Here is a 27,522-nt window from a genome sequence, read left to right on the forward strand (position 1 = left end):
GTTTGAACATAAAATTAGCAGCTTTCACAACCATTGTTTATTATTGGGGCATTTGACTCTTACAGTACTAAATATGCATATATATAGTTCAACTGACTAATTGAATTTTAACATATGAAGCATAAAGAGATTTTTCACTTCAAGATTCATCTAGACATTTATAGTGAGTGTTATCTACTAACAATAAATCTAAATTGCATGCCCTGTGCATGTCACCAGAGTTGATGAGCTGATTGAAATACCGGTAACCTATGTAACCATGGCTGTAGCTCAGGTACAAGCTCGAGGGTGCTCTAAATGATGAAGTACACGTTCAGCTATTTATGTTACCGAACGAAGTCTGTGTGCCTGATGCACAGTGAGGGCAAACACCACCAAAATGTTGGAGTCTGGAGCAGACAAAGGTTTACGGCAGGGCCATGCAAGGAGATGGGTGACTCATGCCTTAAAAACCCAGAACTCCACGAAAGCTTTCAGCAAAGCCTTTTTACAGGAAAGGTGAGGGAGGGGAGTGGTTTAGTTGTTGCAAACTTCTTGGTGTCAGATCCTTTGTCCTTGAGGTCAGGTCACGGTCAGGTCACGATGTTCCTGTAAACCTCCACCAAAACAAATGTTATTTCTCTGTTTCTCTGTTCCGACGAGAAAGGGCAAGGTCCCTTCAACCTTCACCCTCCGAGGTCCAGGTCCTGGCTAAGAGGACGGGGTCCCTGCGGGGGCCGGCTACCCTGCCCGGGAGCATTCATCCAGCACCCAGGCTGGGTCCTCCCACCAGTGCCCAGGCCCGGCCCACCAGGCAGATCTCAGCTTGTGGCGCCCTCAAGGCCAGGTCCCCAGACCCTGCCCAGCCATCACCACTGAGGACGCCGGGCACCCAGGACCCAGCCGGCCCTCAGGCTTTTCATTTACACTGGAGAGAATCATTTGTGTAGGATCATTTGTGATCCTACACAAAATCATTTGTGAAGGAGTACATGTTGCGGCAAATACCAACAAGGCGAATTCACAGCTCACCGTCGCCCTTCTTTGAGAACAGCCCACCACAGAGACGGACCTGAAGAAACGACGGGTGACGTCCTTGCAGCCTAACCCTGACCTCTGGCCGCCTCCTAGGGGTAGACAACCGGTCTCAGCGTATCAATTTTTGAAACTTGAACGGAAAGACTGAAGCTGGTTGAAGCTGTTACCTTAATGGCAGTGTCCATATACTCCAGTTGCTGAGGCCTCCATGGACTGCGACCCATGGAGACTGTCACCGTTATCAGGTCGCAGAGCTGGGTCCTGGGCCCGGCCAGTGGTCGGCCGTGGCGAGGGCTCTGGAGCTCTGCGGGACACAGCCCTCAGCCTGTCCCCGGGCCCCCCAGCTCACCCACAGGCCCCGAGGCCAGGGGACACGGAGGGCCCCAGGTAGAAGGCCGGGATCCGCCTCTCACCGCACTCTGCCAGGAGAGCCCTGCGAGGCTGACTGCTGGCGGAGCCTGACCTCTAACTACTGCGCTAAGGTCTCACCCTAATGTGCGTGCACTCCACCCGTTACAGTTGAACTTCCAAAAGCAGAGGCTGAAGGCCAATTCACAGATTTTGGGCTGAATAGCAAGGTCAAAGCCAAACTTCAGTGACACACAAATACACATCATATGCATGTGTATCCACTGTCCACCTCTATCCGCCTCAATGAAGGGGAACTTGGGGCCCAGGAATCAAAAATGGGAGACTCTGAGGAAGACATTTCCCCAGGTTCCTGTGTGAGGACAGCGGGTTCAGGGTGCCTGGTTTCCCCTGAAGATGACCCAGCCCTGAGTAGCACAGCCGACTCTGAGACAAGTTAGAGGTGGCAGAGACAGGGCCAGAGTAACACTGGAGCATTTGGCTAGCACCAAAGAGGAAAAAGCACCACGTACAAGAATTTTTCCCAAAGCTCTAGGAATCACAGAAGTTGGTAGAGACTCTGGGCCCAACCCTGACATGACATAGGCCAGAAAACTGAAATCCAGAGAGGGAAGAGATTTGCTGAGGTCACACAGCTGGTGAGCAGTAAAGCTAGAGACTGAGCCATCCTCCCACACAATGAATAGGAAGAATGGCTACTGGAGGAAGATTGCTTGTCCAGCTGTCAAAGCAAGTTTGGTCAATATCCTCTCTCTCCAGACGATAGGCGCTAAATCAAACTAAAATTTAACTTTGAATATAGAGGCTTGAATTGTGCCGTGTGACTTTGGAACCAGGACTTGGAATCCAGCCTCTAGTCGGGGAAGCCCAGATCCTCACCCAGGTGTACTGCCTCCTGTCAAGGCCACCTGCCTGACCATGTGGGGAGATGATCTCTTTCATTGTTAATGGGCTCCTAGCCATCGATGCTTGAGGGTCATATTTGACCTGCTCAAGGACTGGGCTGTGAGACAAGGACCCTGTACTCTGGGTCCCAATAACTGTCTACCACATGGCCAGTGTCTGCCACCAGAGAGAGGAGCCCAGTTTTTGTTTGTCTAGATTTCACCTGCCCTGACAGGTAGAGGGGACCCAGCTCTACTTCCTCCTCCCAGAGAAATGAACCTCTCAACACACACTCTGTTCTTTTTCTCCCTCTAAGGCACCCCTTCCTCTGGAGTGCATAAGGCTGTATGCTCCCCTAAGTCAAGTCCCAAACCAATAGATCCCCAGCCTGGATCCTGTCTTTGTTTAGAGTAACTGACACTATGCAGCATATGCAGAAGGAGAGAACTGTGTCCCCTAAAGCCTGCATCCCTGAGATTCATGGTGGTGACAGTGAGAAAACTCATTACTTCAGTTTCATTCAAGCAAAATCCGTATAGTTTCCTTTAAAAAAAAAACACAAAAAACCAGTAGTTCTATGTGAAAAATTCAAATATCTATGTATCAAAACAGGCATAGGATCAATTAAGGAAATATTTAAATCTTTTTTTTTTTTTTTACCAAAGGTTAATATCTTTTAACCAAAGGTTAATATCTTCTACAAAGCAATAGGGAAAAGATGACCACCTAAGAGAAAAGGTACAAAATATCCTTCTTAAAAATAAGAAATGCAAATGGCCAATATGTAAATGGAGGGAAATGGTCACTCAGTAAATATTTTAAAAACTTAAACAATTACGCTTTAAAAAATTATCAAGTTGATAACAAGCAGTTGGACTGCCTGGGTTGAACCGTCACTGACTAGCTGTGTGACTTTAGGCAAGTTATTTAAATTTATTAAACCTCAGTTTCCTCATCTGTAAAGTGGGCATGGCAATAGTACTTTCCTCTCAGGATTGTTGTGAGAACTGAATAAGAGAAATGATCAGCACTTGGTATGGTGCTTGGAGGTGACAGCACTTATCAGAGTTAGCTACTAGCATTAGAAATAATGCAATGAGAATGTGCTGCTGGTGGCTGTGTACTCCCATCGGCAAGAGATTTGGCCACAGAGGTTAAGGGCAATCGCTTCTGGGAATTTACCCTAAGGACATAGAGATACGGATAAGAAGGTCCATAATAGCGTTCTTTGGTAAAGAAAAATTTGAAACAAATCATAGTGGTTTAAATAAATTATGATTAATTCATGTGAAGGACTGATACTTTTATGTAACAGATGGTGTGTGTGTGCATGCACACACACGCGGTGTGTGTTTTGCCATGACACACATGGGTTTCCACTCCACTGATGCCATTCCAGTCAAAAGTGGCTGGGCATGACCCGGGAATTCTTCATGACTGCTTGCTACAGACCTGACCAGTGCCTGACATATATGAGTGGCCCCTGTGAAGCAGGCACCCTGGGCCCTAGAACACTCTTGAACTTCATTGGCTCTACCAGGTTCAAGGGAATCCAAAACCCCAAGATCTAACACAGGCCCCTACAGGCTCTGGATTCATGGGGTGAATAGAAACTCAGTGAGGAATCCCCAAACTGCAGAAATACTCATTATGTCCCCTGAGCTCTCACTGACTGGGCTCCACCTTGGACTGAGGACACGGCTATTGCAGTTGAGCCAGTAAGCACAAGGGAGTCCAAGACACGAGGTCCAGGAGTGCTCCTTTCTTCCTCCTCCTCCCCTCCCCAAGATCCTCTACTTCCTCTACCACCGGGATCTCACACTTTACAGCCTGACCTACAAATAGATTTTGCTGCAAATCCTGTAATTGATCCAGCCAATTAAGTCAGGAAATTCCTCTCTAAACTTAACATGTCCATCAATCTCATCCAAAATGGTGGCACGGATGTGGTGGGCTGAGGCTTTGAGGCTATTTTGATTTAATCCAGCCAAAACTACAGAGGGCTTCCCCCACCTCACAGATTTACTCATTTCTCAGTCAGTTCTGGTTTTATTAAACTCAGCAATGTAAGCACCTCATAAAATAATCTTCATCAATACTCCCCTGCTGGACTCACACATTTCCACTGTGGAAGTGCTGCCGATTAGAGCTGCTAAGGCAATGGGCAGAAATCTCCCGTTGTATTGCCTTTGGTGTACTTGTGTCCCTACTTGTGAATCTGTGATCATCCCTCTTTTCCAACAAGGGTTTAGGGCAACGTGTGTATGTGGAGATTTACTCACAAATGGAAAGTTATCCTCTATTAAAGTCAAACTCTACTGGGGTCATCTCCCCCACCCTGAGAAGACCATCTGTCACCCCAGTGCACTGCTCTAATTGACCAGACCGGGCCAAGAGGAGCCCACACACATATGCACGAAGACGACGTTACATTTGGAGACTGGATATCATCTTTAATAATGCCACAGCCCAACATCCTTTTTGTTGCTGCGGCAGATTGTGATTGTGTGTGTACATGTGTGCGTTCCTGAACAGATGAGGGCCCAGCAGAGACTCCCACGCGGGTCTCAGCCAACAGCTCTGTTGAGCAGCAACTGGAAAGCCATCTCCACTGGCCTCCCACCTCCCTTCCTCCTGGGTCACCTTTCATGCACTCTGATTGAAAGGCCGAGGAATGTGCCAGCCCAGATTAAAGGACTTCTCAGCACAGTTCAGTCTCCAGCCCCCCGTCCTCACTGCCTCTGACCAGAGGGATGTCGCTGGGTAAAGCACAGACTGCTAGGCAAACGTGGACAACCTGCTCCAGCCTTGGTCCCCATGTCACACTGGGGCAGCACCACAATGACCCAGCCCTGGGCAGAGAATCCAGAACTACTGGGGTCATTTGACTAGTTTCTTTCAGAGATAATCAGGATGTAGCCCAGGCCCTTCCTGGGGCCAGCCAAAGAGGGGCACACTCGGCCCCTGATAGCTACACGGGCTGTCATTTCCAACCCAAACCTAAAAGCCTGCCCTCCTGCCATCTCCACTCTCCAATTCCCTCACACGCCTAGTAGGTCCACAGCCCAGACATGGCAGGGGAGATCAGCATGACGGTGGGTTCCAAGGAGGCCATGAGAGACCCGGGCTGAGCTGGAACTGCAGCCGTGTGCCAGCCTGAAGCCAGCCCTCTCCCCCATGGTCACCGCCAGCCAGAGCTCTTTGAAGCCAGATGGGACCCCACAAGGCAAGGCAGCAAGTTCTTGGCCTAGTGCAGAGGGAGAAAACCAAACTGGCTCCACCGTCCCACCTCCACCTGCTCTGTGCCTTAGGAAGGCAAGGAGCCCAAGTCCCCAGGATAGTGGTATCAGCTGTTGGGGAAGCACCGTTGTCCAGGTGAGGCCTCAGGCCGGAAGCTGTGTTTGTTCAGTGGACTCGGGTAGTAGGTGGTCGTGTACACATTGGTCTGCTGCAATGGGTAGAAGTTGGCTCTGTCATCGGGGATCAGGTTATTCTTATTCAGGGTCTGTGGGAGAAGGAAAGAACAAGAGAGGAAGGGGTGAAGGGAGAGACGGGGAAAGAGGACAGGCCAGAGCAAGGAAATCAGGAGCCAGTCAATGAGAGAACGTCTGGCTCCTGACACAGTGTTCTGCCCACCATGCCACTGCTCTCTCCCGAGTGCCCAGCCTAGTTATGTCCAGCGTAGGGCCAGGACCACTGCACCCTTCACCCTGCCCTCTGCTTCTCCGAGAGGACTCCCACCTTGAATTCCATGGGTGTGTACTTCTCATTCTTGGGGGCACCCCCGCCCTTGTAATGCAGGTGGTTGGGGGTGGCGGGATGGACGAGCGTGGACTCCTGGGACTGGTGCCGGCAGTGCTGGCAGTACAGGTACACCGCCAAGGTCAGCAGCCCAGAGCCCACGAAGCAAGAGATGCCTGTGGCCACCAGGTGGAGGAGACTGAACTCTGGGAGAGGGAAGAGACAAGAGGTAAGGAAAGGGCCACTGTGAAGACCCCCAACTGCCCCCCAATAGGAGGCTCTGAGACATAAAGGGAAGGGCTTTGAAGCCAGAGTCATCAGAAACAGGAAGGCTGCGTGGCCTGTCACCAGGGGCCTGTCTCACAGGACCACCTGTGGCTTGGGTCGGAGGAGGCAGCCAGTGGTGTGGAGTTGGGTGACTCTTCTTGAATACAGACTTGACCACCACTTCTTAGCTGAGGGGCATGGATGGAATTGCCCAGACTCTCCTACACGTGGTCTAAAGCAGTGCGGGACCTCAACAAGGTTTGTGGGTCTGGAGCGAGAAGTGGAGAGACTCCAGGTTTCAGAGTAGGTGGGTCTCCTCCTTGGGGAGGGGGGGGCGTGGATCATCATGAGGTGGGGCAGGTTCCTTTTACCTCCACAGCCAGTGGCCTCATCCACACTGGAGGCAGGCAGGATCACTGCAGGAAGACAAGCAGAGTGGGTGTAAGAGGCACGGAGGAGAGGACGTGAGTCCCTCCAGGGCGGTGTGTGTTGGTGTGTGTCTCGGAGGACCCCTGGGTCAGCGCCGACCTGTGGGACTGCACCTGGGGACCTTCATTTCCCTTGGTCTCCCCCCAGGCCCCACCTCTGAGAAAGGTAGGCCCATCCGTCAAATGAGGACGTGCAAAGGCCCAAAGTGTGTGAACCTCCCGCCCCGGTATTTCATCCTGCCCCCGCAGGATGCTTCAGAAGGGGAAGGAAGCTGGGGCTCAGGGCAGGAAGGGTTGGTGTGAAGGCGCTGGCTCCAAGACCTACCGGGCATCTCCCTGGAGGGGCAGGGGCGGCTCTGGCTGCTGTTTCCAGCACAAGTGCTGGGCCCGGGGACCAGCTCCTCGCAGTACCGGCCACGGCTTTGGACTCCATCCTCCGTGCACGCACTCCACTCAGACCATGGCGACCAGCCTTCTGTGTATTGTGGGTTGGGATGAGGTTAACCACCCAGACCCCCTCAGTGGGGATGCGCAGGCTCCGCATTGCTCCCCAGGCCCTGCCAGATGCACTTCGTACCTGGGCAGGCCTGTGTGGCACACAGCGCCTCCTCCGTGTGCAGCCCGAGACAGATGTCCTCGCCCGGAGAGGGGGCGGGGCTGCTGCAGGAACGGGTGCGTTGATAGTGGCCGCCACCGCAGGAGGCTGAGCATGGGGACCAAGAGGTCCAGCAGGACCAGGCACCCCGCACTGCAAGGCGATGGGGTGGGTGAAGAGGGGCTGCAGGTGCAGGCATGGCCCAACCCAGGCTAGGCCTCTCAGGGCCACACTGCCCTCAACATCCGCCCTGCCCCAGCCCTACGGTCCACTGTCAGGGAGTCCCCCTCCCCTCAGGGGTGGCAGGAGAAATGCAGGCTGCAGAGGGGACACCAAAAACCAACCTCGCCTCAAATCAAGCTCCTTGTTTAGCTAACCCATTAAAGGAGAGAAAACAGCAACTCGGAGGGTGAGGAAATGCCCTGGTCCCTGCGAGTAGCTGCCGTGTCCATGTTCAGGGCAGAAAATTGCTCTGGGGGCCCTGTACAGAGTTGGCAGGGAGTAGAGGTCTCCAAGCAGGAGTTAGTTGTAGCCTGGGGAGGCCTGGGAGTCTCCCCGATGGGGGTTCCCTGGGCGAGGGGTTCTCTGGGCCAAGATTCCTTAGTGGAGGGTTACCTGGACAAGCTTGGGGGTTGCAGTCCTGGTACTCGGCAGCGTCACCCACGCACGGCAGGCCCCCGTTGCGGGGCTCCGGGTTTGTGCATGTTCTCTTGCGGACGCGGAAGCCCAGCTCACAGTCTCGGGAGCAGGAGGTCCACGGGCCCCAGGCGGCCCAGCCCCCGCTCACCGTGTGCGGGGAGGTGCCCCCGCTGCGCAGGAGCTCCTCCACCAAGGCTGGGGGGGATACAGGGGGGCTGGCCTCAGCCACAGAGGGCTCCCACGGCGGCCCAAAGGCCTCCCGCCTTCTTCCAAACCGCACATCCCCTCCCTGCCCCCTCCTCCCCCAGCTCTCACTCCCGGCCCCGCCCCATCGCTCTGGGCCTGGGAGGGAGGGTGGCGGGTGGGGAGACGCAGGGCTGTACCGTCCGTGTCGCAGGCTCCAGAGCCGTCCGCGGGGCAGGTTCGGGTCTCCGTCCTCCTCCGGCCAAACTGCAGCCCGTGGGGGTCGGCCAGCGGCGCGCGGCACGTGAAGCGGAAGCGCTGCTCCTGCCGCGCCCCGCCCTGGGTCACGTTCACCGGTAGCCAGGGCGTCCACGGCGTGTTGCGCCGCACTTCGGGGCAGCCTTCATGGTTGCAAGTCTTGAACTCCTTCGGGAGGACGACTGGTGCTGTTGCACAGCCTCGCAGCCCCAGGCCTGTCCCGCGCTCCGCCCCCCGCCCCTTCTCTGCACTCCTCTTGGCTCGAGGTCCAGGCATCCCGCGCCCGCCCCCGGCCCGGCCCTCACCACGCCGCAGCCTGGGCAGGAGTTGCCGTTCTCACAGGCCCGACGCCGCGATTGCACACCGCTCCCACAGTGGCTGCTGCACTTGCTCCAGGAGCCCCAGGATGCCCAGAAGATGGGCACCGGGCAAGGCGTGTTTTCGTTACAGAACCTGACGGGGAGAGGGGGAGGAGTCGTTACTCTAGGGAACGGGCACCCCTTTCCCTATGAGAGGTCACTGAGATTGCGAGACTGGGAAAACGAGGGTCCACTGGACCACCTGGAGAATCCAGGCCACCTTCTAGGGGGCCCGGGAAGTCGGCGACCTCGGGGCTGGCTTGTCGCAGAAACCAACAGCCACGCCCTAGCTCACCGTTCCTCCCGGCTCTTGCCCACGCAGATGCGGCCCCCGTGGCGTGGAGCAGGGTTGCTGCAACTTCGCTGGCGGACCTGGAATCCAATCCCACAGGAGGTGCTGCATAGGGCCCACGATGACCACGGTGTCCACGCCCCGTTCCTGGTGGGGCCGGAGGGGATAGAGACAAATGACCCTCTGAGCTCTAGCTTCTCAGATCTAATCACATCTGCACAGGTGGATTTTGTATTGTTGTCAGGAAGTGCGATTGACAGGAGATAGTTCCTAACCAGGCCTTCTCAGGAATGACTTATTCATTCATTTGTTCACTCCTCAAACATGCATTGAGAGCCTTCTTCCATATATCAGGCTGTGCTTAGGGTTAGAGCACAAAGATATACCCACATGGCCTCTACTCGCAGGGGAAAAGGACATATTCTCTAGAGAAGGCCTTTGCCATCTGCAACCTTTGTTTCAGCCTTGTTGGTTGGCAGACCCTGGTATTCAAACCCATGCTCTCTCCCCCGTTCTACTACTGCACATGCTTTGCTCCAACCTCAAGACACCACCCACTCTTGTCTCCTTTGCCCCTAATTTTCAAATTTTGGCACTACCAATTACTGGCTGTTTAAGGCCGGGCAAATTACCGAAACCTTCTGTGCCTCATCATACTCTTATCTTTAAAGTAAGGATAATGATTGTATTCCTATCCCATGAGGCTGTGATGGTTAAATTAATAAATGTAGTGTATATAAAATTATTTTAAGAGTGTCAAGAATTATGGGTTATTTCTTTTAATCACTTTAGGGAGTCCTCAGGTAGTAGGCAGTGTGCAAGCTCTCTCTCTCTCTCTTTCTCTCTCTTTCTAAATATATATATAATATGATCTCATTTAACCCTCCCAACAACCTTCAGGGTGGGCACTGTAACCCTCATTTAGAGAAGCTCAGAGTGGTTAGGTAGCTACCACCATCCCATGCTGTCCCTCCTGTTTGGGACTGCAAGGCTTGTTGAGGATATGATCTGGCTAGGGATAACTCCCACGCCTCTTTGTATGAAGAGCACCGCAAGGCAGAAAGTTCTCTCCCACTGGAGTGGAAACTCTCCCAGGGCTCATGTTTCCTGCCCCAGACATCAGCCACCTGTCCAGTGCCCTGCACAGCCCTGAAGTGTTTTCTGTCCCTTAGTGCAAACAGCTGGCTGGGGATGCCCCGTTCCCTCCATCCCCCCCTCCCCCATTCCAAGGCCACCGCCAGCAAGCCCTGCATCCTCACATACCTGGAGCAGTTGGCAACGTGGATGGCTGGCCCCAGGCAGTCACAGCCCCCACAGCGGGGTCGGGGGGAGTCACAGGCCCGGGCCCGACACAGGCAAGAACCTGAGTTGTCCCCATCTAAGTGCTCACACGGTTGCCATGGTGACCATGGGCCGAAGCCCCCATCCCGAGTCACATTTCGCACCTGAAGACACACACCAGGAGCAGGACCCTGTCACACAAGGCAGGGGCAGGGAAGGTACAAGGTCCCAGGGCTGTGGGGACACTGATGGAGAGTCAGGGCCTGAATTCGGGGGAAGAGGTCCCTGGTGGGGGGTACAAAAGGGTTCTCACAGGACATGCTGTGATGTTCTGGGTCCAGAGGCTCATGTTGGAGCTGTCCTCAAGCGTGCTGCAACGTTGCTGCTTCCCGTCCCAGCCGCAGTACGGGTCCCGTGCCCCCAGGCATGCCCTGCCAGACAGAGGTCCAGAGACTCAAGTCCACTGCACTCCCACCATCACCTGCATCCCAAGAATACACCTGGACACTCTCCTCTGGGCACTTCTTTCATTCAGTTATCCTCCACAATAATAACGAAGTTCACTGAGTACTTACTGTGTGCCAGGCATCGTTTTAAGCACTTTAGAAGCATGAATTAACTCAATACAACAACTCAATGCAGAAGGTACTGTTATTATCTTCATGTTACATGGAGGAAACCCAGAGCCGACCATGGACTCACACTATGGTGCTCCAGAACCCACACACTTAGCCAAGAGATTACTGCCTTCCCTGAGTCTGGGTGCCCCACAGTCCTCATCTAGGGCCACAGGTGAAGATGCGGTGAACAGAAATCCAAAGAGGTAGTTCCTCCCTGCTAGACACCATGATTACAGTGATGGAAAGGCCCTTACAGATGAGCTGGCCCAGTGGTTCTCAACCCTGGCTGCACGTTAGAATCACTAAAGGAGCTTTTTAAAAAAAATTTCCTTCATTAAAAAAAAATAGTAGGTATTTATTTATTTGGCTGCGCCGGGTCTTAGTTGCGGCGTGAGAGATCTGTTGCGGAATGCGGGCTCTTAGTTGAGGCATGTGGGATCTAGTTCCCTGTCCAGGGATCGAACCCAGGCCCTCTGCACTGGGAGTGCAGTCTTAACCACTGGACTACCAGGGAAGTCCCTAAAGGATCTTTTTAAAAAATACTGATACATGGGCCCACCCCAGACAAGAATTTCTGGGTGGGTGGGCTGGGGATTTAAAAGCTTGAGTGGGGTGGGGGGGCTTCCCTGGTGGCACAGTGGCTGAGAGTCCGCCTGCCGATGCAGGGGACGCGGGTTCGTGCCCTGGTCCGGGAAGATCCCACATGCCGCAGAGTGGCTGGGCCCGTGAGTCATGGCCGCTGAGCCTGCGCGTCCGGAGCCTGTGCTCCGCAACGGGAGAGGCCACAACAGTGAGAGGCCCTCGTACCGCAAAAAACAAAAATGCTTGAGGGTGATTCTAATGGGAGCCAGACTGAGAATCACTGGGATCCACAAAACAACCTTTTCATTGTACAACGGAAGAAACAGTCACAGAGAAGGGAATAGGCGTTTCCCCAGGATCACGCAAACTGTACGTGGCAGAGCTGAGGCTAGAACCTAGACCTCCCCACCACACTCTTCCCCTCATGCACCCGCTTCCCAGCTGGAGGCTGTGTCTTACTTCACACACTGAGTGAACGTGAGCCCGTGCCTCAAAACACAGGTGCAGGGTCAGGGGACACCTGGGCATAGTCCAGGGTCACCTGGGCATCCACACGTTTGTGCTGCTCAGTGGTAGGACCCAGAGGCCAATGCACTGGCATCATAAGAACGAGCTCAGGCTGGGATGAGCCAGGGGTCACATCCCAGGTCCCCATTATTCCTAGGCAGATCTATCTCAAATGAACCCGGAGAGGTAACGGTTCACACGCTGATGCATGTCCCAAAGCCCCCACTTCTCATAACCTAGGCTCCTCTCCTCCCTTTTTACTTCTGACTTAGTCATTGTATCCTCTACAGTTTTTAACAACAACAACAAGAGTTAAATCTCTACTGGTAAGACTCCAAGGAGGGGAAAAACAATATGGGAATTGTGGAATCGGGATTTGCTGTCCATTGCTAAGTAAACAGAATATCAGATTCTGGAGCCTGAAGGAAGTTCCCTCCAATACCCAGAGAGCCCACTGCCAACCTCAGGGGATTCGCTGGGTCCCTTCTGCCTCCTTTCGCCAATTTCCACCCTCTCTGGCCAGGTCTGGCTGCTCTACAGCAGTGGGCCTGCTGCAGAGGGTCTAGGAGAGCACTGAGAGTGAGAGTGAGGCAGTAACTGGAGGTTAGAAAGCAGAAGAAGTTTGGGGTTAAGGAGGTGCTGGATGACAAAGAGGGTGGGGGAGCCCATGCGATGACATGAGTCTGCAGAGGGATTTTCCTTTGGCCAAAGGGGCTAAGGCTGCCCAGGGCTAAAGGGATACACAAAGGAGTCAAGGGGCTGCCCCTTTTGGTGTCTTCAGGATAGAATCTTTCTTTTCTCTTGAAACTTCAGGCAAAGTCACCTGTCAGGTGAGTTCTTTATTTTCAGTGAGTTCAATAGACCAAAGAGAAAAGAGGTTATACAGAGACCTTATAAAGAAGAGGGTGGGGCTTCCCTGGTGGCTCAGTGGTTGAGAGTCTGCCTGCCAATGCAGGGGACGCGGGTTCGAGCCCTGGTCCGGTAAGATCCCACATGCTGCGGAGCAACTAAGCCCGTGCGCTACAACTACTGAGCCTGCACTCTAGGGCCCGTGAGCCACAACTACTGAGCCCATGTGCCACAACTACTGAAGCCTGCATGCGTACAGCCCGTGCTCCGCAACAAGAGAAGCCACCGCAATGAGAAGCCTGCGCACCGCAGTGAAGAGTAGCCCCCGCTCATGACCTCGGATGAAGGAGGTGATGCGTGGGGTTTCAGTGGGTGACAGCCTCGCTGGACCCCAGTAAACATACCCTGGCCCACCTGGGAATCCAGAACACTCATCTGTTTCTCAAGACTATGTTTCCATTTTATTCTCTCAAGGACAATTTGTGTGAATTATACAACGTACGGGTGCTTGTATTTTCATTTGGGATCAATGGTTTGATTTAGGTGTGTTTCGCCAGCAAATACATCAAACTAGACATCATAGGACTGAATACAATACATGTGCAAAAGTAGTCTCAGCATCCTGTGGTTTTGAGGTTCTGCTTACTGGCTGACATTTGGGTCAAATTTGCTGCTAGCAGATTCAGCCAATCAGAACTCAGTAAAGCCCACTCCTGAGTGTATTTCCCTCAGTTCTCAGAAATGGGCATCAAACTCTAGAAGCATTGATACGGCACTTTATAAGCAACATAGATTAAATAGCTTAAAAAAAAACTAGCCATGACGAGTGATTAATAATAATAATACATACATACATATATATGATTCTATCCATCAAAAACAAATGTCTGCCAGTAGGGAGAATGGATGAGAGCAGATAATTTGAATTGATCTACACAGATAAAAACAGAAGATTCTGGAGGAATGCAATTTGCCTCATGCTACTTCTTTCATTTAGGGCCTAACCAGTTCTAGAACAGTTGTTCCCAGTCTTGACAACAAATTAGAATCTCCTGGGGATCTTTTAAAAGGCTTAAGCAAACGAAACAAAAATCCCTCCTATTTCCGGGCCTTCTGGACTGGAGTAAGTCCAGGCACCAGAGTCTTTGAAACACTCCTCAGGTGATTGCAATGAACAGTATTAGAACTGTTCCAGGGCCACTTTTGTCAGGGTTCTCAAGCCAAGAGATGAAGTGCCTTGTCTTTCCAATCCATGACAGGATAAGAAAAGAGTGAAGAAAAACACAGAGTAGATGCTGGCCCCAGCCCCTCACTCAGGATCCCTTGCCCTCAGCCTCTCCTGCTCACAGTTCTCCCAGAGAAGAAAGAGGAGACCAGATTCTCCATGGACACGCCTGCCCTGCCCTGCCCCAGTCCTGGCCGCCTGAAGGGACCTGCGAGACCCCCCTGGCACCAGCGCCTGAGCTCTTTTCTTCTCCACATTTGCTGCTTTTGGCCAAAGGCCACTCCAGAGCTTCGAGAGCAGAGAATATTCTTAAGAAAATTAAAGCTCCAAGCACAGGAGAGTGAAAGTGTCTCTGACTATAGGAGTGGGTGGCAGTTTAGAGTTCCTTTCATAAAAGCAGCCATCAGACCAATAATATATCATCATGTCTTTTTTACTGCAGTGTCTCAAGCAGCCATTACAAAAGGCAACAGGTTCATTTCATGGGCTCTAAAGCAGGACAGAGATGGATGGTGAAATGTGCAAGCAGGCGGATTCCAGCACTGCAGTAGCAAGGGTTTCACAATGGGAGCTGTCCAGGGTGGAGCTTGGGTGGAAGTGGCCATTACTTAAGATGGTAGTGGAACGGGGCCCAGACCCCCTGCCAGGGAGGGAGGTTGGGATAAGCTGGCAATAAGGGGCCCCTCCCTCCAGGGCAGCATGAAAGGCGTGCTGGAAGGAGGAAGGGGGCAGTTCTCCATGCATAAAACACCTGCTTTGTAGAGCCAGTCAGCCATTCACTCGCTCTGCTCGTCCTCCTGTGAGCACCAGTCTCTCTGGCCAGGCCAGGGTCCTGGTCGTGCCCCATGGGGCTGAGGTTTGCCTGAGTGAAAGGAGGGTGCTGGAGACAAGCCCCTGGATTCTGGACAGAGGAGGGGGCCTGAAGGGGCCTCTGCTTAACCACCCTCAGCTTCCTGCCAGCTTTGGAAGAAATGAGGATAGACGCAGGAAAGGTCTCTCATGGGACACAGTAAAACCCCGTGACAAACTGCCTCACAACAGCATACATTCTGATATAGTGTGATGGGCAGTTGGCTCCCAGACTCCCGGAGCGCACAGCTTGCTGGCAGCACGGGCTTACTCTGGTCATTTTAGAACTTTGCAGTAACGAGACCGCACATTTTAGATCCACCTATAGCTTTATGGCAGGGTTTCCACTGTACATATCAAGGCCTCTTATCCCAAACTCAGGAAACCAAAAGTATCAGACGCCGCACTGACCTCTGTCTACCTTGCTGTTCCACCTGGCCATGTTTCGCGAACTCCCTGTCCCCTGTCTGCAGCACCACGTGAATGGGGAAACGTCCGGCATTGTCCCTCCTCTCGTTCCACTGCAGACCCCATCACGTCATATCTGGCCTAGAGCCACAGCAGCTCACGCTGGCCAACCATCTGTCCCGAGACAATGCTGCTCGCCACTGTCTGATTGATCTTTGTAAGACACCTATTCACACTGCCCATCACACCACTCCCCCGTTCAAAGACCACTTCAGTGCCTCCAGTCACAGGATTCAAGTCAAAATCCTCCCTTGGCATTCTCAGCTGGCCTCAATCCACTTTCCAGTCCCATTCCCCACTCCTCTCCTGCACCAGCCTGCTCTCAGGCCAAGCAATCAATCAACTGCAGGATCAGTCATGTGTAGCAGGCCACTTTGTGGCTAGGGCTGGGCATGGCCCCCTGGTGGAGCATAAAAAATACTGGGACATTGGACTTGCCTTCGAGGATTTACAATCTCTTAAAGAACACGGTACATGTGAAAAGTTTAATAACGACACAGCAGTTAAAGAAGCACATAAGAGAGAAATGCCGTGCTTCATTGCCAAGCAGTGCTGTCTGTATTCAGCGTCACAAATCCCGAGACTCCAGAGAGCCCAGGAGACTGGAGGGCCCCTAAATGCATTGGCGGAGATAAAAAAGGAATAAGGACACTAGCTACCAATGATGACTCGCTGGACTAGGCACTTCGTGAGCATTATTCCCGATCCTTACAGCTCGTCTGCCAAAAGTAAATACCATCTGCTTTGTCACATTTCCCCCTATTTTCCCCAGAAGAAAGCCACAGCTCAAAAGGTTAAGTAAGTAACTTGCTCAATATCATATAGCTGGCAGATGACGAAGCTGAGATGGGGTCCCAGGTACATCCAATTCCACCACGCAAGTCCCTCCCATTATACCCCATTCTCTCCCCACATGTCAGATTCAGGCCAAGGTCTCTCTCCCCAGCCAGACATCTAGAGCCCTGAGGGAAGTGAGAGTGTTCCAGACCTATTTCATCTTGCCTCCCTCTTCTCACACCGACAGCCCCGTGAAGTGCTCTGAGCGTGGGAGGGCTTCGCAAACGTTCGGTGCTTTGCTGATGGAGCCCTGTGCTGGGGCTGAGGGAAGCTTGGGTATCTGCCCACTGCGCTCGCCTCCCCCCAACTCCCCGCTGTCACACCATGACCTTCTAGCCTCCTCCCTGGCCCTCCAGGCCTCTGATCAGATCCCAGCACACTCCGCCGGGGCTGGAAAACAACCCTTGGCAGCCTGGACGCCATTTGTCTCCCAAATCTTGAGGACAGATGGGCACAGCCAGGAGGTCCCGGTGTTGCAAAGGCCACAGAAGCCCACATGGCTGTGGCTATGCCAGCTAAAGGCCATTTCTGAATTATCTCCGAAGTGAACGGGTGCAGCTCAGGGTAGCCTCACATGCTTAGGAGTCTGAGATACATGTGCATTTGGCTTTGGAATAGGCTTTTGTTTCCCCCTTAAACGTCAATGTCATTATTGCCAAATTTGTGAACCCACCTGAAGCTAAGGTATGGAGAACTGATTGCAGAAGCTGTTGGGAAGACAACGTCCCATCTCCACGTGTTTCCTCACCTCCAACCCACCCATGCCAGGCCTTTCTGCCTCTTCTAAGTGGGGAAGTTACAGAAGCAAACTTGGGGCTGACTCAAAGTATCATCTCCTATCTGCCCTCACATCTGCATAGCAAGTGCTGTGATTTCAAAGATAAAGACCACTCTCTGAACTGAAGGGACTGAGAGTAAATCACGTGGTCTAGAGATGGCCACCAGGCCCTAACTGTGGGCTTGACAACAGGGATAACGACAGCCACCACCGCTTGCTCAACACATATATTCCCCAGGTGAGTGCTAAGTGGTTTCGGCAGATTATCCCACTTATCCTTCACAAAAACCCTGCAGAGATTTTATGAGGAGGAAACCAAGGTTCAGAGAGGTTAAATGACTTGTCCAAAGGCACACAACTGGAGATTGCGCCAGGAACGCCATCCCAGGACGACCTGACTCCAAAACTCCACCTCTTAAGCGCCAGCTCCCAGTGCGATCGGCAGGCATCTGCGTCTGGAGGCGCACCCGCCCGGCCGCCTTCCCGGCGGCGCCTTCCCGCGGCGCCCGCTCGCCTTCCCGCGGCGCCCGCTTACCCCTGGCTGCGGTAGGCGGCACACCTCTCCAGCGGCACCCGCAGCACGCCGTCACTCAAGCCCACGAAGAGTGCGCGGGCGCTGTGCAGGATGCGCAGGCTGCGCAGCGGCTCCCGGCGCCCGGGGGGCAGCACGTGCAGCTCCTCCAGGTAGCAGCCGCGGAGGCTGCGGCTCGTCGTGGACAGCGCCTTCAGGATGGTGCCGGACTCTGGAGGGGCCAGATCAGGGTGGCCTTAAAGGCCCCGGAACCTCGCGGCCCAGACCCTGCCGCTCAACCCCCTCCCACCCCAAGCGCCGGCGGGGCGGGGCGGGGCGGCCTCACCCGTGCCGATGTAGAGCACGTGGTAGAGCGTATCCTTGGCCTGCACAAGGTCCACCACAAGGTGTGAGAAGCGCACGCTGTCCTGGGTGACACAGGGCTCGGGTGTCACCGGCTGCACGGCCTCGCTCATCAGGAACAGGCGCTGTGCGTCCTGCAGGCTTCGCTCTGTCAGGTTCTCGTTGGGGCCCACCTCGGGCAGGGTGCCGCACTGCGGCAGGGAACCGGGTCACGCGTGACCAGCCGCCGGGCTGCCGCGGTCCCGTATCCCTCCTTCCTCGCAACCCAGACTCTGATTCTCCAATCCCTTCTCCCTGCCCCACAAAATCCCCCGCTAAGTGCCCTGCACCCTCTTCCAGGAAGATGTCTCATCTTTGGGAACTAAGGGAAAATGAGGCTGGGAAGACAGGATGAGGGACCTACCAGGGATGGAGAAGAGGACAAGGAAGATGAAAGGGGGGCTGGATTATCTAGAAACGGATCATATGAGTGTGGATAACAAGTGTCCTGTTATTTCATGCTGTCGCTGTAGGTGCCCCTCCCCCATGTTGGGCCAAGCCCTGCCTTCCTTCTCCCATGTCCCTATCAGCTCAAGGTTCTTATGCCTTCTAAACCAAAGCTGGAAGGCAACTACCATTTATTGAGCACCTACTACATTCTACAGACCACCTCAGGTGCATATCAACCCTCCAACGTATCTATGAGGTCGATGGTATTATCCCCATGTGCCAGATAAGGGTAAAGAGGCTCAAGGAGGTTGAGTGACTTGCCCAAGGTGACACAGAGAGGGCTAGATCTGGGTCAGGATTGTACTACTGAAAAGCCTGAGGTCTTACCCTGCTCCATTCTGCCTCCTGGTCAGGAAGTTGGATGGATATGCAAATCAACCATCTGCAGTTTTCTCTGTCCCATGGCTACTTCCCCTTCTCCACACTGGGGATGCTCACACCACCCATGGCTAGGCTCTGACCACTCCTGGCACTCAGAGATCCTCCAGGCATTAGTACCCATACTGGGTAGACTGCAAGCAAACTCCAGCTAAAAATCCCTGAATTCTGGCCAGATAGCTTGTGATTGCTCTCCTGATTCCCTACACTGAGTAGAGCTGAGGTCCACCCTCCCTGCCTCTCTGGAGGTGAGGGGTCATATTTAGAGATGGCTCAGAGCAGGCTCCCTTGTTCTGCATCCCACCCACTCTCCCTTCCTTGCTCCACAGTCTTGAGGTTACCACCCTCTTAGGGAACCATCGCAGACCCCACAGATGGGCATAGATCAGCAGGGACACATTTGGTGGTTGCACTAAGTAGTTGGGAATCAGCTTGCGGTTGGTAGTCTGGGGGAGGGTGGTATGTGAGGAGAGGGAAAGGGGAGGAGAAGCTGTACCTGGAAATTGGGGATGGGGTTGGTGATGGGGAGCCAGGCAGCCCTGGGGTTCTCCTGGTAGCGAAACGGGCCATTGAAAGCCTGAGAGATGGCACTGAGGTTGAAGGCGCAGACAGCAGATGCGGCAATGCTGTTTCTGAAAGGCAAGAGATGGAGGCATGCTGCCTTCCCTGGAGGCCTCGGCACCTTCCCCTTAAATCCCATGGCCAGCTGTCAAATCACAGCATGGCACAGCTCCAAGGCTTACTAGGCACCTATGATGACTCTGGTTCCTTCCGCACCACAGGGGTATCACAGAAGGAGGAACATGGTTTTCACACCGTGGAAAGCCTCCGGTAAAGAAAGACCCACTGATGAGAAGCACTGGTAGATCCTTCTGTGCTACCTCCTCATCCCCTTCGTTTATTCAGTGGGAGGGTCAAATAAAGTCAATGGTTTTCAAACATTTTAGTCCCTGGCCCACTGTAAGAAATATATTTTATATTACAGCTCAGTAGGACACATACATACATATTTGCAATGAATTTTCATGAAGCAGTATGTACCCTTACTAAATACATTATACTCTGATATTTTTATTCCGATCGATTCTGCTTTATTTATTTTATTTAAAAAAAAGAGGGCTTCCCTGGTGGTGCAGTGGTTGAGAGTCCGCCTGCCGATGCAGGGGACACGGGCTTGTGCCCTGGTCCGGGAGGATCCCACATGCCGCAGAGCGGCTGGGCCCGTGAGCCATGGCCGCTGAGGCTGCGCATCCGGAGCCTGTGCTCCGCAACGGGAGGGGCCACAACAGTGAGAGGCCCGCGTACCGCAAAAAAAAAAAAAAAAAAAAAAGAAAACCCAACAACAACTTCGTTGCCAAACCAGTAATCTATGCTGCAGCCCACCACCCGCAGCCAGATGACCTCTCAGATCCCTTTCAGTCATGGATTCAGACGTTTCTATGAGTCTGATGTGGGCAGTTCGGAGAGAGGATACCACTACACCAAGTGTTTCCAGGGCTGTTCTCTGCACTCAGTCCCTCTCCCAAATGTGTGCATTTCGCTCCCCTCTGCCTGGTCGCAGTCCCCACTGTCTCCTCCAGGATGCTGCACTGTCCCTGCAGCCCGTCCGGTCTCCTCTGATCCATTATCCACACAGCAGCCGGAGTGAGTGTTACAAAATGCACATCTGAGCTAGTCCCTGTCCTCCTTCAAACCCTCCAATAACATCTCCTTACTCTTAGGATAAAGATCAAAACCCTTAAAGCAGTCTACAAGGCCCTTCCAGGCATAATCCTCCCATGCCCACCCCTCGGCTGACTCTCCCGTCTTCACCTGCCAGGTTCCTGCCACACGGGTCTCCTCTCAGTTCCTCCAACATTTTTTCCCACCCCAAGCTTTGCACATGTTGTTCCCTCGGGCTGCAACGCTCCTCTCCCCTAGCTACAGGATAATTCCCAGTCATCCTGTAGATGTCACTTTCTACAGGAAGCCTTCCCTGATCATCGACCCTCCACACTGATCACAGCTTCCCTGCACACTGCCCTTTCCCTCTGTAGGATTTATTACAGTTAAAACTGGCCCTTCTCGAGAATGTAAGGTCCTTATGGGCAGAGTCAGGGCTGCTCTTGCCCACTGGTGTGTCCCCCATCCCCCTGACCTCCACCATGACAAGAACCTGGGGCATGGTGAAGGTGCACAATATATAAACAATTTGCAGTCTACACTAATGCTATTTTCCCTTGATGCGTCTGCAGTGACTCCTGCCCTTTGCTCACGGCTGCCCACCTTCTGCTGCTGACAGCGGGCTGGTCACTAAGTCCCCGCTGTCAGCTCATGGCCTGTGTGGGCTGTGCTGCATGTCTGTCCCCTGGCTTGGATGGCTTCTCTGCTCCAGCTTCCCGGCTTTACTCTCCTCCCTGTCCATCCCCTTAGACTATCCTTCCTGTAGCTAACCTGGCCCTCATCCAGTGCCTGCTATCTGGGGCCCTAGGTAAGCAAACTCCACTCTATGCTTCATATGTTTCTGTCCTTACAAAGAACCCAGCACAGCATCCTGTACAACAAATGTACTTCTTGGTCTCTGCCGCCCATTCAGCATTCTCTATAAAAAAATCACCTGAATGGGTCAGCCTTTAAACAGAAGAGGCTGTGGAAGGAGGGTCTCATGATCTCCATGAGGGTTACCCTTCCTCACACTTAGGAAACAAAAGGGGCTCTAATTCCCAGTCTGGGTTTTCCAGGGCAGTCGGGATTGCCAGAAGACTCTGATAGATTTAGCAGGATCATGGAGTCCTGAGGTTGGAAGGGTGAAGAGTCCCCTCTGAGCCTCCCCGACGGGAAGCTGCTGGACCCTCCTGAGGCTGCCATCCCCTCACTGAAGGCAGCCTATTTCCCTTTCATCACCAGCAAGTTCTTCCTTCCCGGAGCCACAATCCAGCCCCTTTTACTGTCTTCATATCTGGCCTAGGCCTGCCCGTCACAGCAACCCAGAACAAGGGCTCACCTCTCAGGAGGCAGCGAGTCACAAAATCCTCAGAGGACCCCGTGCAGAAGGCACAGCAATCCCCATTTTACAGAAAGAGAAACAAGGGCTCAGAGGGGGACCTGCCCAAAGCCATCAGGCTTCGAAGCAGTTCAGAGCGCATTCCTGACATCCGGGGTGGGGGGAGGGCAGGGACTCACACATTAGTGGTGAAGACCCCGTAGATGAGGTCCTGCTCCGGCAGGTGGAAGGCACTCTGCAGCTCGTTGTAGTAGAAGGGGACCTCACCCGGGCGGGAGCAGTTGAGCCGGGCCTTCATGAACGTGGTCCAAGTGTCCTCCAGCAGGAACCGGCCCCCCATGTCATTCTTGCACACGCGGGCCACCCGAGAGTACACGGTGCGTCCACAGTCATGCTCCACCGCATTCTCCCGCAGCAAGAAGTACGCGAACAGCCCGATATCATAGGCTGCTACAAAGTTTGGCTCTGGGGGCAGAAGAGGAACAAGGGGTGGGTCAGGCCAGGAGGGAGGAAGGGGCAGAGTTGGGAGTACTCGACTACTTCCATTTCCTCAGATGGGCATCCTGACAACCCCCCACCAGCTTGGTGACCTGGGGGCTCTAACCCTGTTCCCACCTCCAACGCAAAGTGCAGTTATAATAATAGTTAACATGGATGACTGAGCACTCACTGTGTACCAGACACTGTTATAAGTACTTTATATGCATTAACCCGTTTGGTCCTCTTAACAAGCTATGAGGTATATACTATGATCGTCCCCATATTACAGATGAGACCATTGTGGCACAGAGAGGTCAAGTACTTGCTCAAGGCCACACAGCTCGTTAATGGAGAAGCAGGGATTCAACTCCAAGGGGCAAGAAACTCAAATCACCCTCCTCCGATCTCTTCTTTCCCATAACCTTTCCTCCTCATCAATTCCTAACTCTTTCTCTCCCTTCGTAGCCTGCGCTCTATCTGCTCTGGGTCCTCAGGACATCTGTGATTTCATCCACAGTCCCTCTCCAACATGCTGTGGTCCTTGGGCGACCATCTGCCCCACTCTGGTTGGGCAGGAAGGAAACTGATGGGGGTCAGGGTGGGCTGGCTGGCTTAGGACCAGGGGAGCCCCCCGGGGCTGGATCTCCTTACCATTGAGCCACTTGGAGTTATACTGGGCGGTACGAAGCGGTGGCCTGCTGCCCAGGCTGCGGTAGATGGCGGGGTCCCGACCTGAGAAGTCGATGACCGTGGCTGCGTAGAGCTCCCCCTGGGAGGAGATGACGGCTGTGGAGTTGTGGCGCGGGTCGTAGGGGCAGCGGGCCACACCGTTGATCTTCTCCACGGTCCGGCTGAGGTTCCCCACCTGGGGATAATGGGGAGATGGGGCGCTTTTCCCCGAGACCCTGGGGCTGCCTGTTCTTTCCCCCCCAGAGTTTTGTTTCCTCCTGGGTCCCTGGTCTCTCTAGGCCTCTGCTTCCCTCCCCCTCCTCCTCACTGCCCACCCCACAGTCCCTCTGAGGGAGCAGCCGTCATGGAGGGGAAGGTGTGCCAAGAGTCAGGGCAATTGCCATAATTGCCTCACCTCTAAGGTGAGGTTGAATTTTGATGAACAACGAATAATTTTTTAGTGTAAGGATGCCCGCAATCTTGCCTGGGACATACTGATACTAACATACTGTTTGTTTTTTACCTGAAATTCAAATCTAACTGGGCATCCTTTTCGTTTTGGTTTTTGTGTTGAACTGACAGCCCCATTCCCAGGCTGTGCGCCTGAGTGAGGGAACCTCTTGGTGTCCCCCTCTGTCTGCCGGACGCTGCACAGCCCTCACCTGTCTGCTGGAGCACACTGGCGAAAAGGCATTTGTCCCACACATGAACACTTTCCGGCCAGTGACAATCAGGACTCGCACGTAGTTCTGACACTCCTCCTGAAGCAACAAAGGGGAAGTAATAGAGGGACGCGCTCTCCAGCTGCAGAGCTGGGTGTCTTTCCGTCACGCCACTGCACCGCAAATATTCGAAAGCACTCTGCTCCAGATCCACCGCACTCTGAAGCTGAGGTTGCACCTGTGGATGTCTCCCCTCCCCCCACCTCCCTCCCAGGCCGGCTCCCTGCCTCACCACCCACTCAGATGCTCAGGCTGCATCCTCGCCTGCACCAGGAGCCCCTGGCTCCTCCAGGCTGGGCCTCTCATGCAGGTGGCCTCGTGCCCACACGGTGCCCCTCCACCCCTACAACCACAAGCCTCCCGCCGGCTCTAAGCCAGGCCCCTGGCTGCCAAGGCCACGTACCTCGGTCTTCCCTTTGCTTTGGCAGGAGCGGCGCGTGTCCTCGTTGGAGGCCCACTCTGTGGCCTGTGGGAGGAGCACACAGACATCACACAGCTGTGCCCCTCACAGCCAGAGCAGGCAGCAGCCGTGGCTGGAGAGGACAGAGAGCTGGGAAAGGGCCAGCCACGGCCTGCAGGGTAAGGTTCCTCTCACAACATCCACGTGGACCCAGCAGGGCTGCCGGACTCCTTACCCCTAGACAACCCCTCAGCCCAAAACCCTCTACACCTGCTCGGGTCGGGGAAGCCTGGAGTAAAAACCGCCTTAGCCCACGTCGTCCCCATGCGGCTCTGGCCTGGGACCTCCCCACCCCTTCCTTCCCCAGGTTAGCCAAGGAACTTTGAGTGGCCAAGGACCTTCATTCCCACCCCAGGCCCTGAGTGGGAGATCGGAATTGTGCCTCCAGTATGTGCCAGATGTCCCTCGAATGAATGGGAGGCAGGGAGGGAGGAAAGGCTAGATCGGCCAATCTTAGATACAGGAGATCGATTTCACCTGCCCACTACAACGCTGCAAAGTTCTGCATGACTTGCCGCTGGTATGTGGTAGAGCAGAGATTGGAACCCACATCCCTGGTTCAAAGGCTACGTATTTTTTTCCTCTTCATCCCACTGTCTCAAGGACCTAGGACTTCCCCTTTCTTACTTGCTACCCTCGCCCCACCTCTGTACGGGCTGCTTCCTTGTTTCCCTGTAGTATCACTCATGCTCTATCGTGGGGTCATGTTTTGGGGACACAGCTTCCACTCAGGGACTCAAAGGACATTGCATGTTCTCCAGTGCCCAGGGCTTTAGGAGAGGGCTGTCCCCACCAGAAAATGCTGTTCCCCTTCATCTGCTCTGCTATACTCTCTGAGAGCCCTCCCAGTCACTGAAGAGCAGCTGGAGGGAGAAGTGCTACCCTTCATGTCCAGGCAGTGGAGGGAGAAGTGCTACCCTTCATGTCCAGGCAGTGGAGGGAGAAGTGATACCCTTCATGTCCAGGCAGTGTCAGTGACATTATATACTTCTGGGTCACATGTATAAACATGAACTGCCCACCTGTCCTGGGAGAGGGAGCCCTGAGCAAGCAGCTCCTCTATCCAAATGGGCAAACAAAAAAAAAAAAAAGAAAAAGAAAGAAAAACAACCCACCTGCTTTTAATTTCTAACAAAGCTCCTTCTAGGCGTGCAGTCACTGCCTGCCGAGCTCCAGGACCCAGGATGTGGGAGGGGAAGAGGTGCTGGGAGCCGGAGCGGCTGGGCTGCTCTCTGCAGTCCAGGCTGCAGCTCACCCACAGCCCCAGGGCGCCTGCCTGGTGGGGCAGTGGGAGGGCTGACTTCTGCAGACCCTGGATTTGGGAGCTGGGTGGTGAGTTTGGTCATGCCTCCATCAGATCGATGACCAGGCTGGGCTCATCCTGCCATGCCAGGCCTGGAGCTCAGGTCTCTGCTCCCAGACCTTGGAGAAGGGCAAATGACCCCTGGCATCTGGCCACAGAGCCATGGGCTTCTGGCCAGGAACAATGGAGCCATTGTCATACTCAACACCACATCAGCTCCAAGACTGAGCCTGATGTGAGAAGAAAGAGGGATATGAACAAGCAAACTCAGGGCCTCTGGGGGCAGAAAAGGGCAATGACCCACATATAATGCCGATGTCCAGGCCTAAAGCTCTGGACAGTGGGTGGCTGCAGGGAGACTGTGTGGACAAAGGGGCCTTGGGGTCCCTGAGCACTGGGGCACTTTAAAGGGGTCAGCCTTATTTCTAAGGGGGTGGGAAACCCATTGTGAGGGTTGGGGCTCATGGGGGACAGCTGTGTACAATCAAAAGGTGTAGACAAAGTCACATGGAGCTGAGCACCAGGACAGGCACTTGACACACCTCTCTCTTCATTTTACAGGTGAGGAAAATGAAGCTCAGAGAAGTTGAGCAATTTTCCCAAGGTCACAAAGCTAGTAAGCAACAAACCCAAGATGCAAACGCAGACAGCTGACACTAGAGCTAAGCTCTCTCTGTTACATCCTGCAGCCTCTCACAGTGAGTAGATTTCTCAAACCAAAAGTTAGAACATATGGCCTGAAAAGAATATGTATATTTATAATGACAACAGCACAGAACAGGCTTGAGTCATTTTATTTATTTTTATTTTAAAAAATATTTTTATCAAAATAATGATGCGCAGAGTTGAAAAAGTTAAATAGTATGAAAAAGTAATTTAAGAAGCCCCCAGCAACCGACTCCTCCCACACCCCAGCCCCATTTCCCAAGGAAACTACTTGAGACTCCTTTAGCTATTTTTCTGTATGTGTTTTTTTAAAAATCCAATTTCTCAAAAATATGTGTCATGGGCTTCCCTGGTGGCGCAGTGGTTGAGAGTCCGCCTGCCGAAGCAGGTGACACGGGTTCGTGCCCCGGTCGGGGAAGATCCCACATGCCGCGGAGCGGCTGGGCCTGTGGGCCATGGCCGCTGAGCCTGCGCGTCCGGAGCCTGTGCTCCGCAACGGGAGAGGCCACAACAGTGAGAGGCCCGCGTACCGCAAAATAAAAGAATATATATGTGTCAATCTCAGACTTCATCTTCTGACTTCCTGTTACGGAGGTGAAGATTTTTTTCCACTTACCCATCCCCATTTCTCCCCACCCCAAAGCACACATACATTTCCCCTCTCCCTGTCCTCCCATTATAATTATGTAATATTAATTATTTAATATTTTAATATAATTATTTAATACTTTAAAATCAACACCGGTATTTACTTTATTGTGAATGTGTGAAAATTGTTCACTGCTAGAACCCCAGACTAGAACCCCAGAGTTCACTGAATGTAAGACACCATCTATCGTAATAGGAACCATGAAGAAAGAAAACATACTGCCGAACTCCTTCATTACTTATATTTTTAAAGTAAGTTTATTGGAAGTGCTCTTATTTAGATATATATTTAATCAGATATTAATCTTGTGCACACAAGAAAGAAAAATGTAAGCAAAATTAATTAAATATTCTTAAACCTTCTCTGAATTCAGAGTTCATCTCTTCTGAATCACTTTTCTATTGTCATCAGTGCTCATTTTCTGTTGTTTTGTTTGTTTGCTTGTTTTAGACTATCGTTTTTTGAACCACCCAGGAGGCCAGTGATGCAGCAATTCTTCAAGAGTATTCCTCTCTGGTTTCCAGAATTTTCTTCCAAGTCATGGCCCCCATTCTGCAGGTTGGATGCTGGCACCTTCTTGATCTTACCAGCAGGTGTCCACAGAAGGTTTTCTGACCAACCAGGACTCCTAGTTCCTCCTCATATGATTCTAAAATGGTTTGTGGGCTGAGATATCAATGGGTGGCTGTTGCTGGGTGAGAACACCAGGAATAATGACCAAGTTCACACCTTCACAGGTAGAGACAACTCCATCAGGACTGTGGTCTGGCCAATGGTGACTGTAAGATGCCTTTGACAGAAAGACATGGCCTGACTTCAG

General features: G+C 53.2%; 1 protein-coding gene across 4 annotated transcripts in view; it reads right to left on the minus strand.

The window, feature by feature from the left end:
• Positions 1-3,002: 3,002 nt before the first annotated feature.
• Positions 3,003-27,522, minus strand: part of SEMA5B (semaphorin 5B) — a 120,107-nt gene continuing 95,587 nt past the window's right edge. For 3 of the 4 annotated variants that reach the window (XM_030858383.2, XM_030858384.2, XM_060298153.1), the window contains 18 exons: positions 24,028-24,090; positions 23,565-23,663; positions 22,885-23,098; positions 21,933-22,218; positions 19,267-19,402; positions 17,887-18,094; positions 17,565-17,772; positions 10,628-10,745; positions 10,297-10,478; positions 9,037-9,180; positions 8,688-8,835; positions 8,325-8,550; positions 7,918-8,136; positions 7,285-7,455; positions 7,033-7,182; positions 6,651-6,695; positions 6,013-6,218; positions 3,004-5,776 (listed from right to left, as the gene is read on the minus strand). In XM_030858383.2, coding sequence (XP_030714243.1) covers positions 5,618-5,776; positions 6,013-6,218; positions 6,651-6,695; positions 7,033-7,182; positions 7,285-7,455; positions 7,918-8,136; positions 8,325-8,550; positions 8,688-8,835; positions 9,037-9,180; positions 10,297-10,478; positions 10,628-10,745; positions 17,565-17,772; positions 17,887-18,094; positions 19,267-19,402; positions 21,933-22,218; positions 22,885-23,098; positions 23,565-23,663; positions 24,028-24,090 — 2,982 coding nt within the window. In that variant the 3' untranslated portion in view covers positions 3,004-5,617. Of the gene's footprint in view, positions 5,777-6,012; positions 6,219-6,650; positions 6,696-7,032; positions 7,183-7,284; positions 7,456-7,917; positions 8,137-8,324; positions 8,551-8,687; positions 8,836-9,036; positions 9,181-10,296; positions 10,479-10,627; positions 10,746-17,564; positions 17,773-17,886; positions 18,095-19,266; positions 19,403-21,932; positions 22,219-22,884; positions 23,099-23,564; positions 23,664-24,027; positions 24,091-27,522 lie in introns of all 4 variants that reach the window. The other variant, XM_070045454.1, reaches the window with a different exon arrangement.

This window comes from Globicephala melas, chromosome 4 (assembly GCF_963455315.2).
Source record: "Globicephala melas chromosome 4, mGloMel1.2, whole genome shotgun sequence".
In the NCBI taxonomy this organism is placed as follows: Eukaryota; Metazoa; Chordata; class Mammalia; order Artiodactyla; family Delphinidae; genus Globicephala; species Globicephala melas.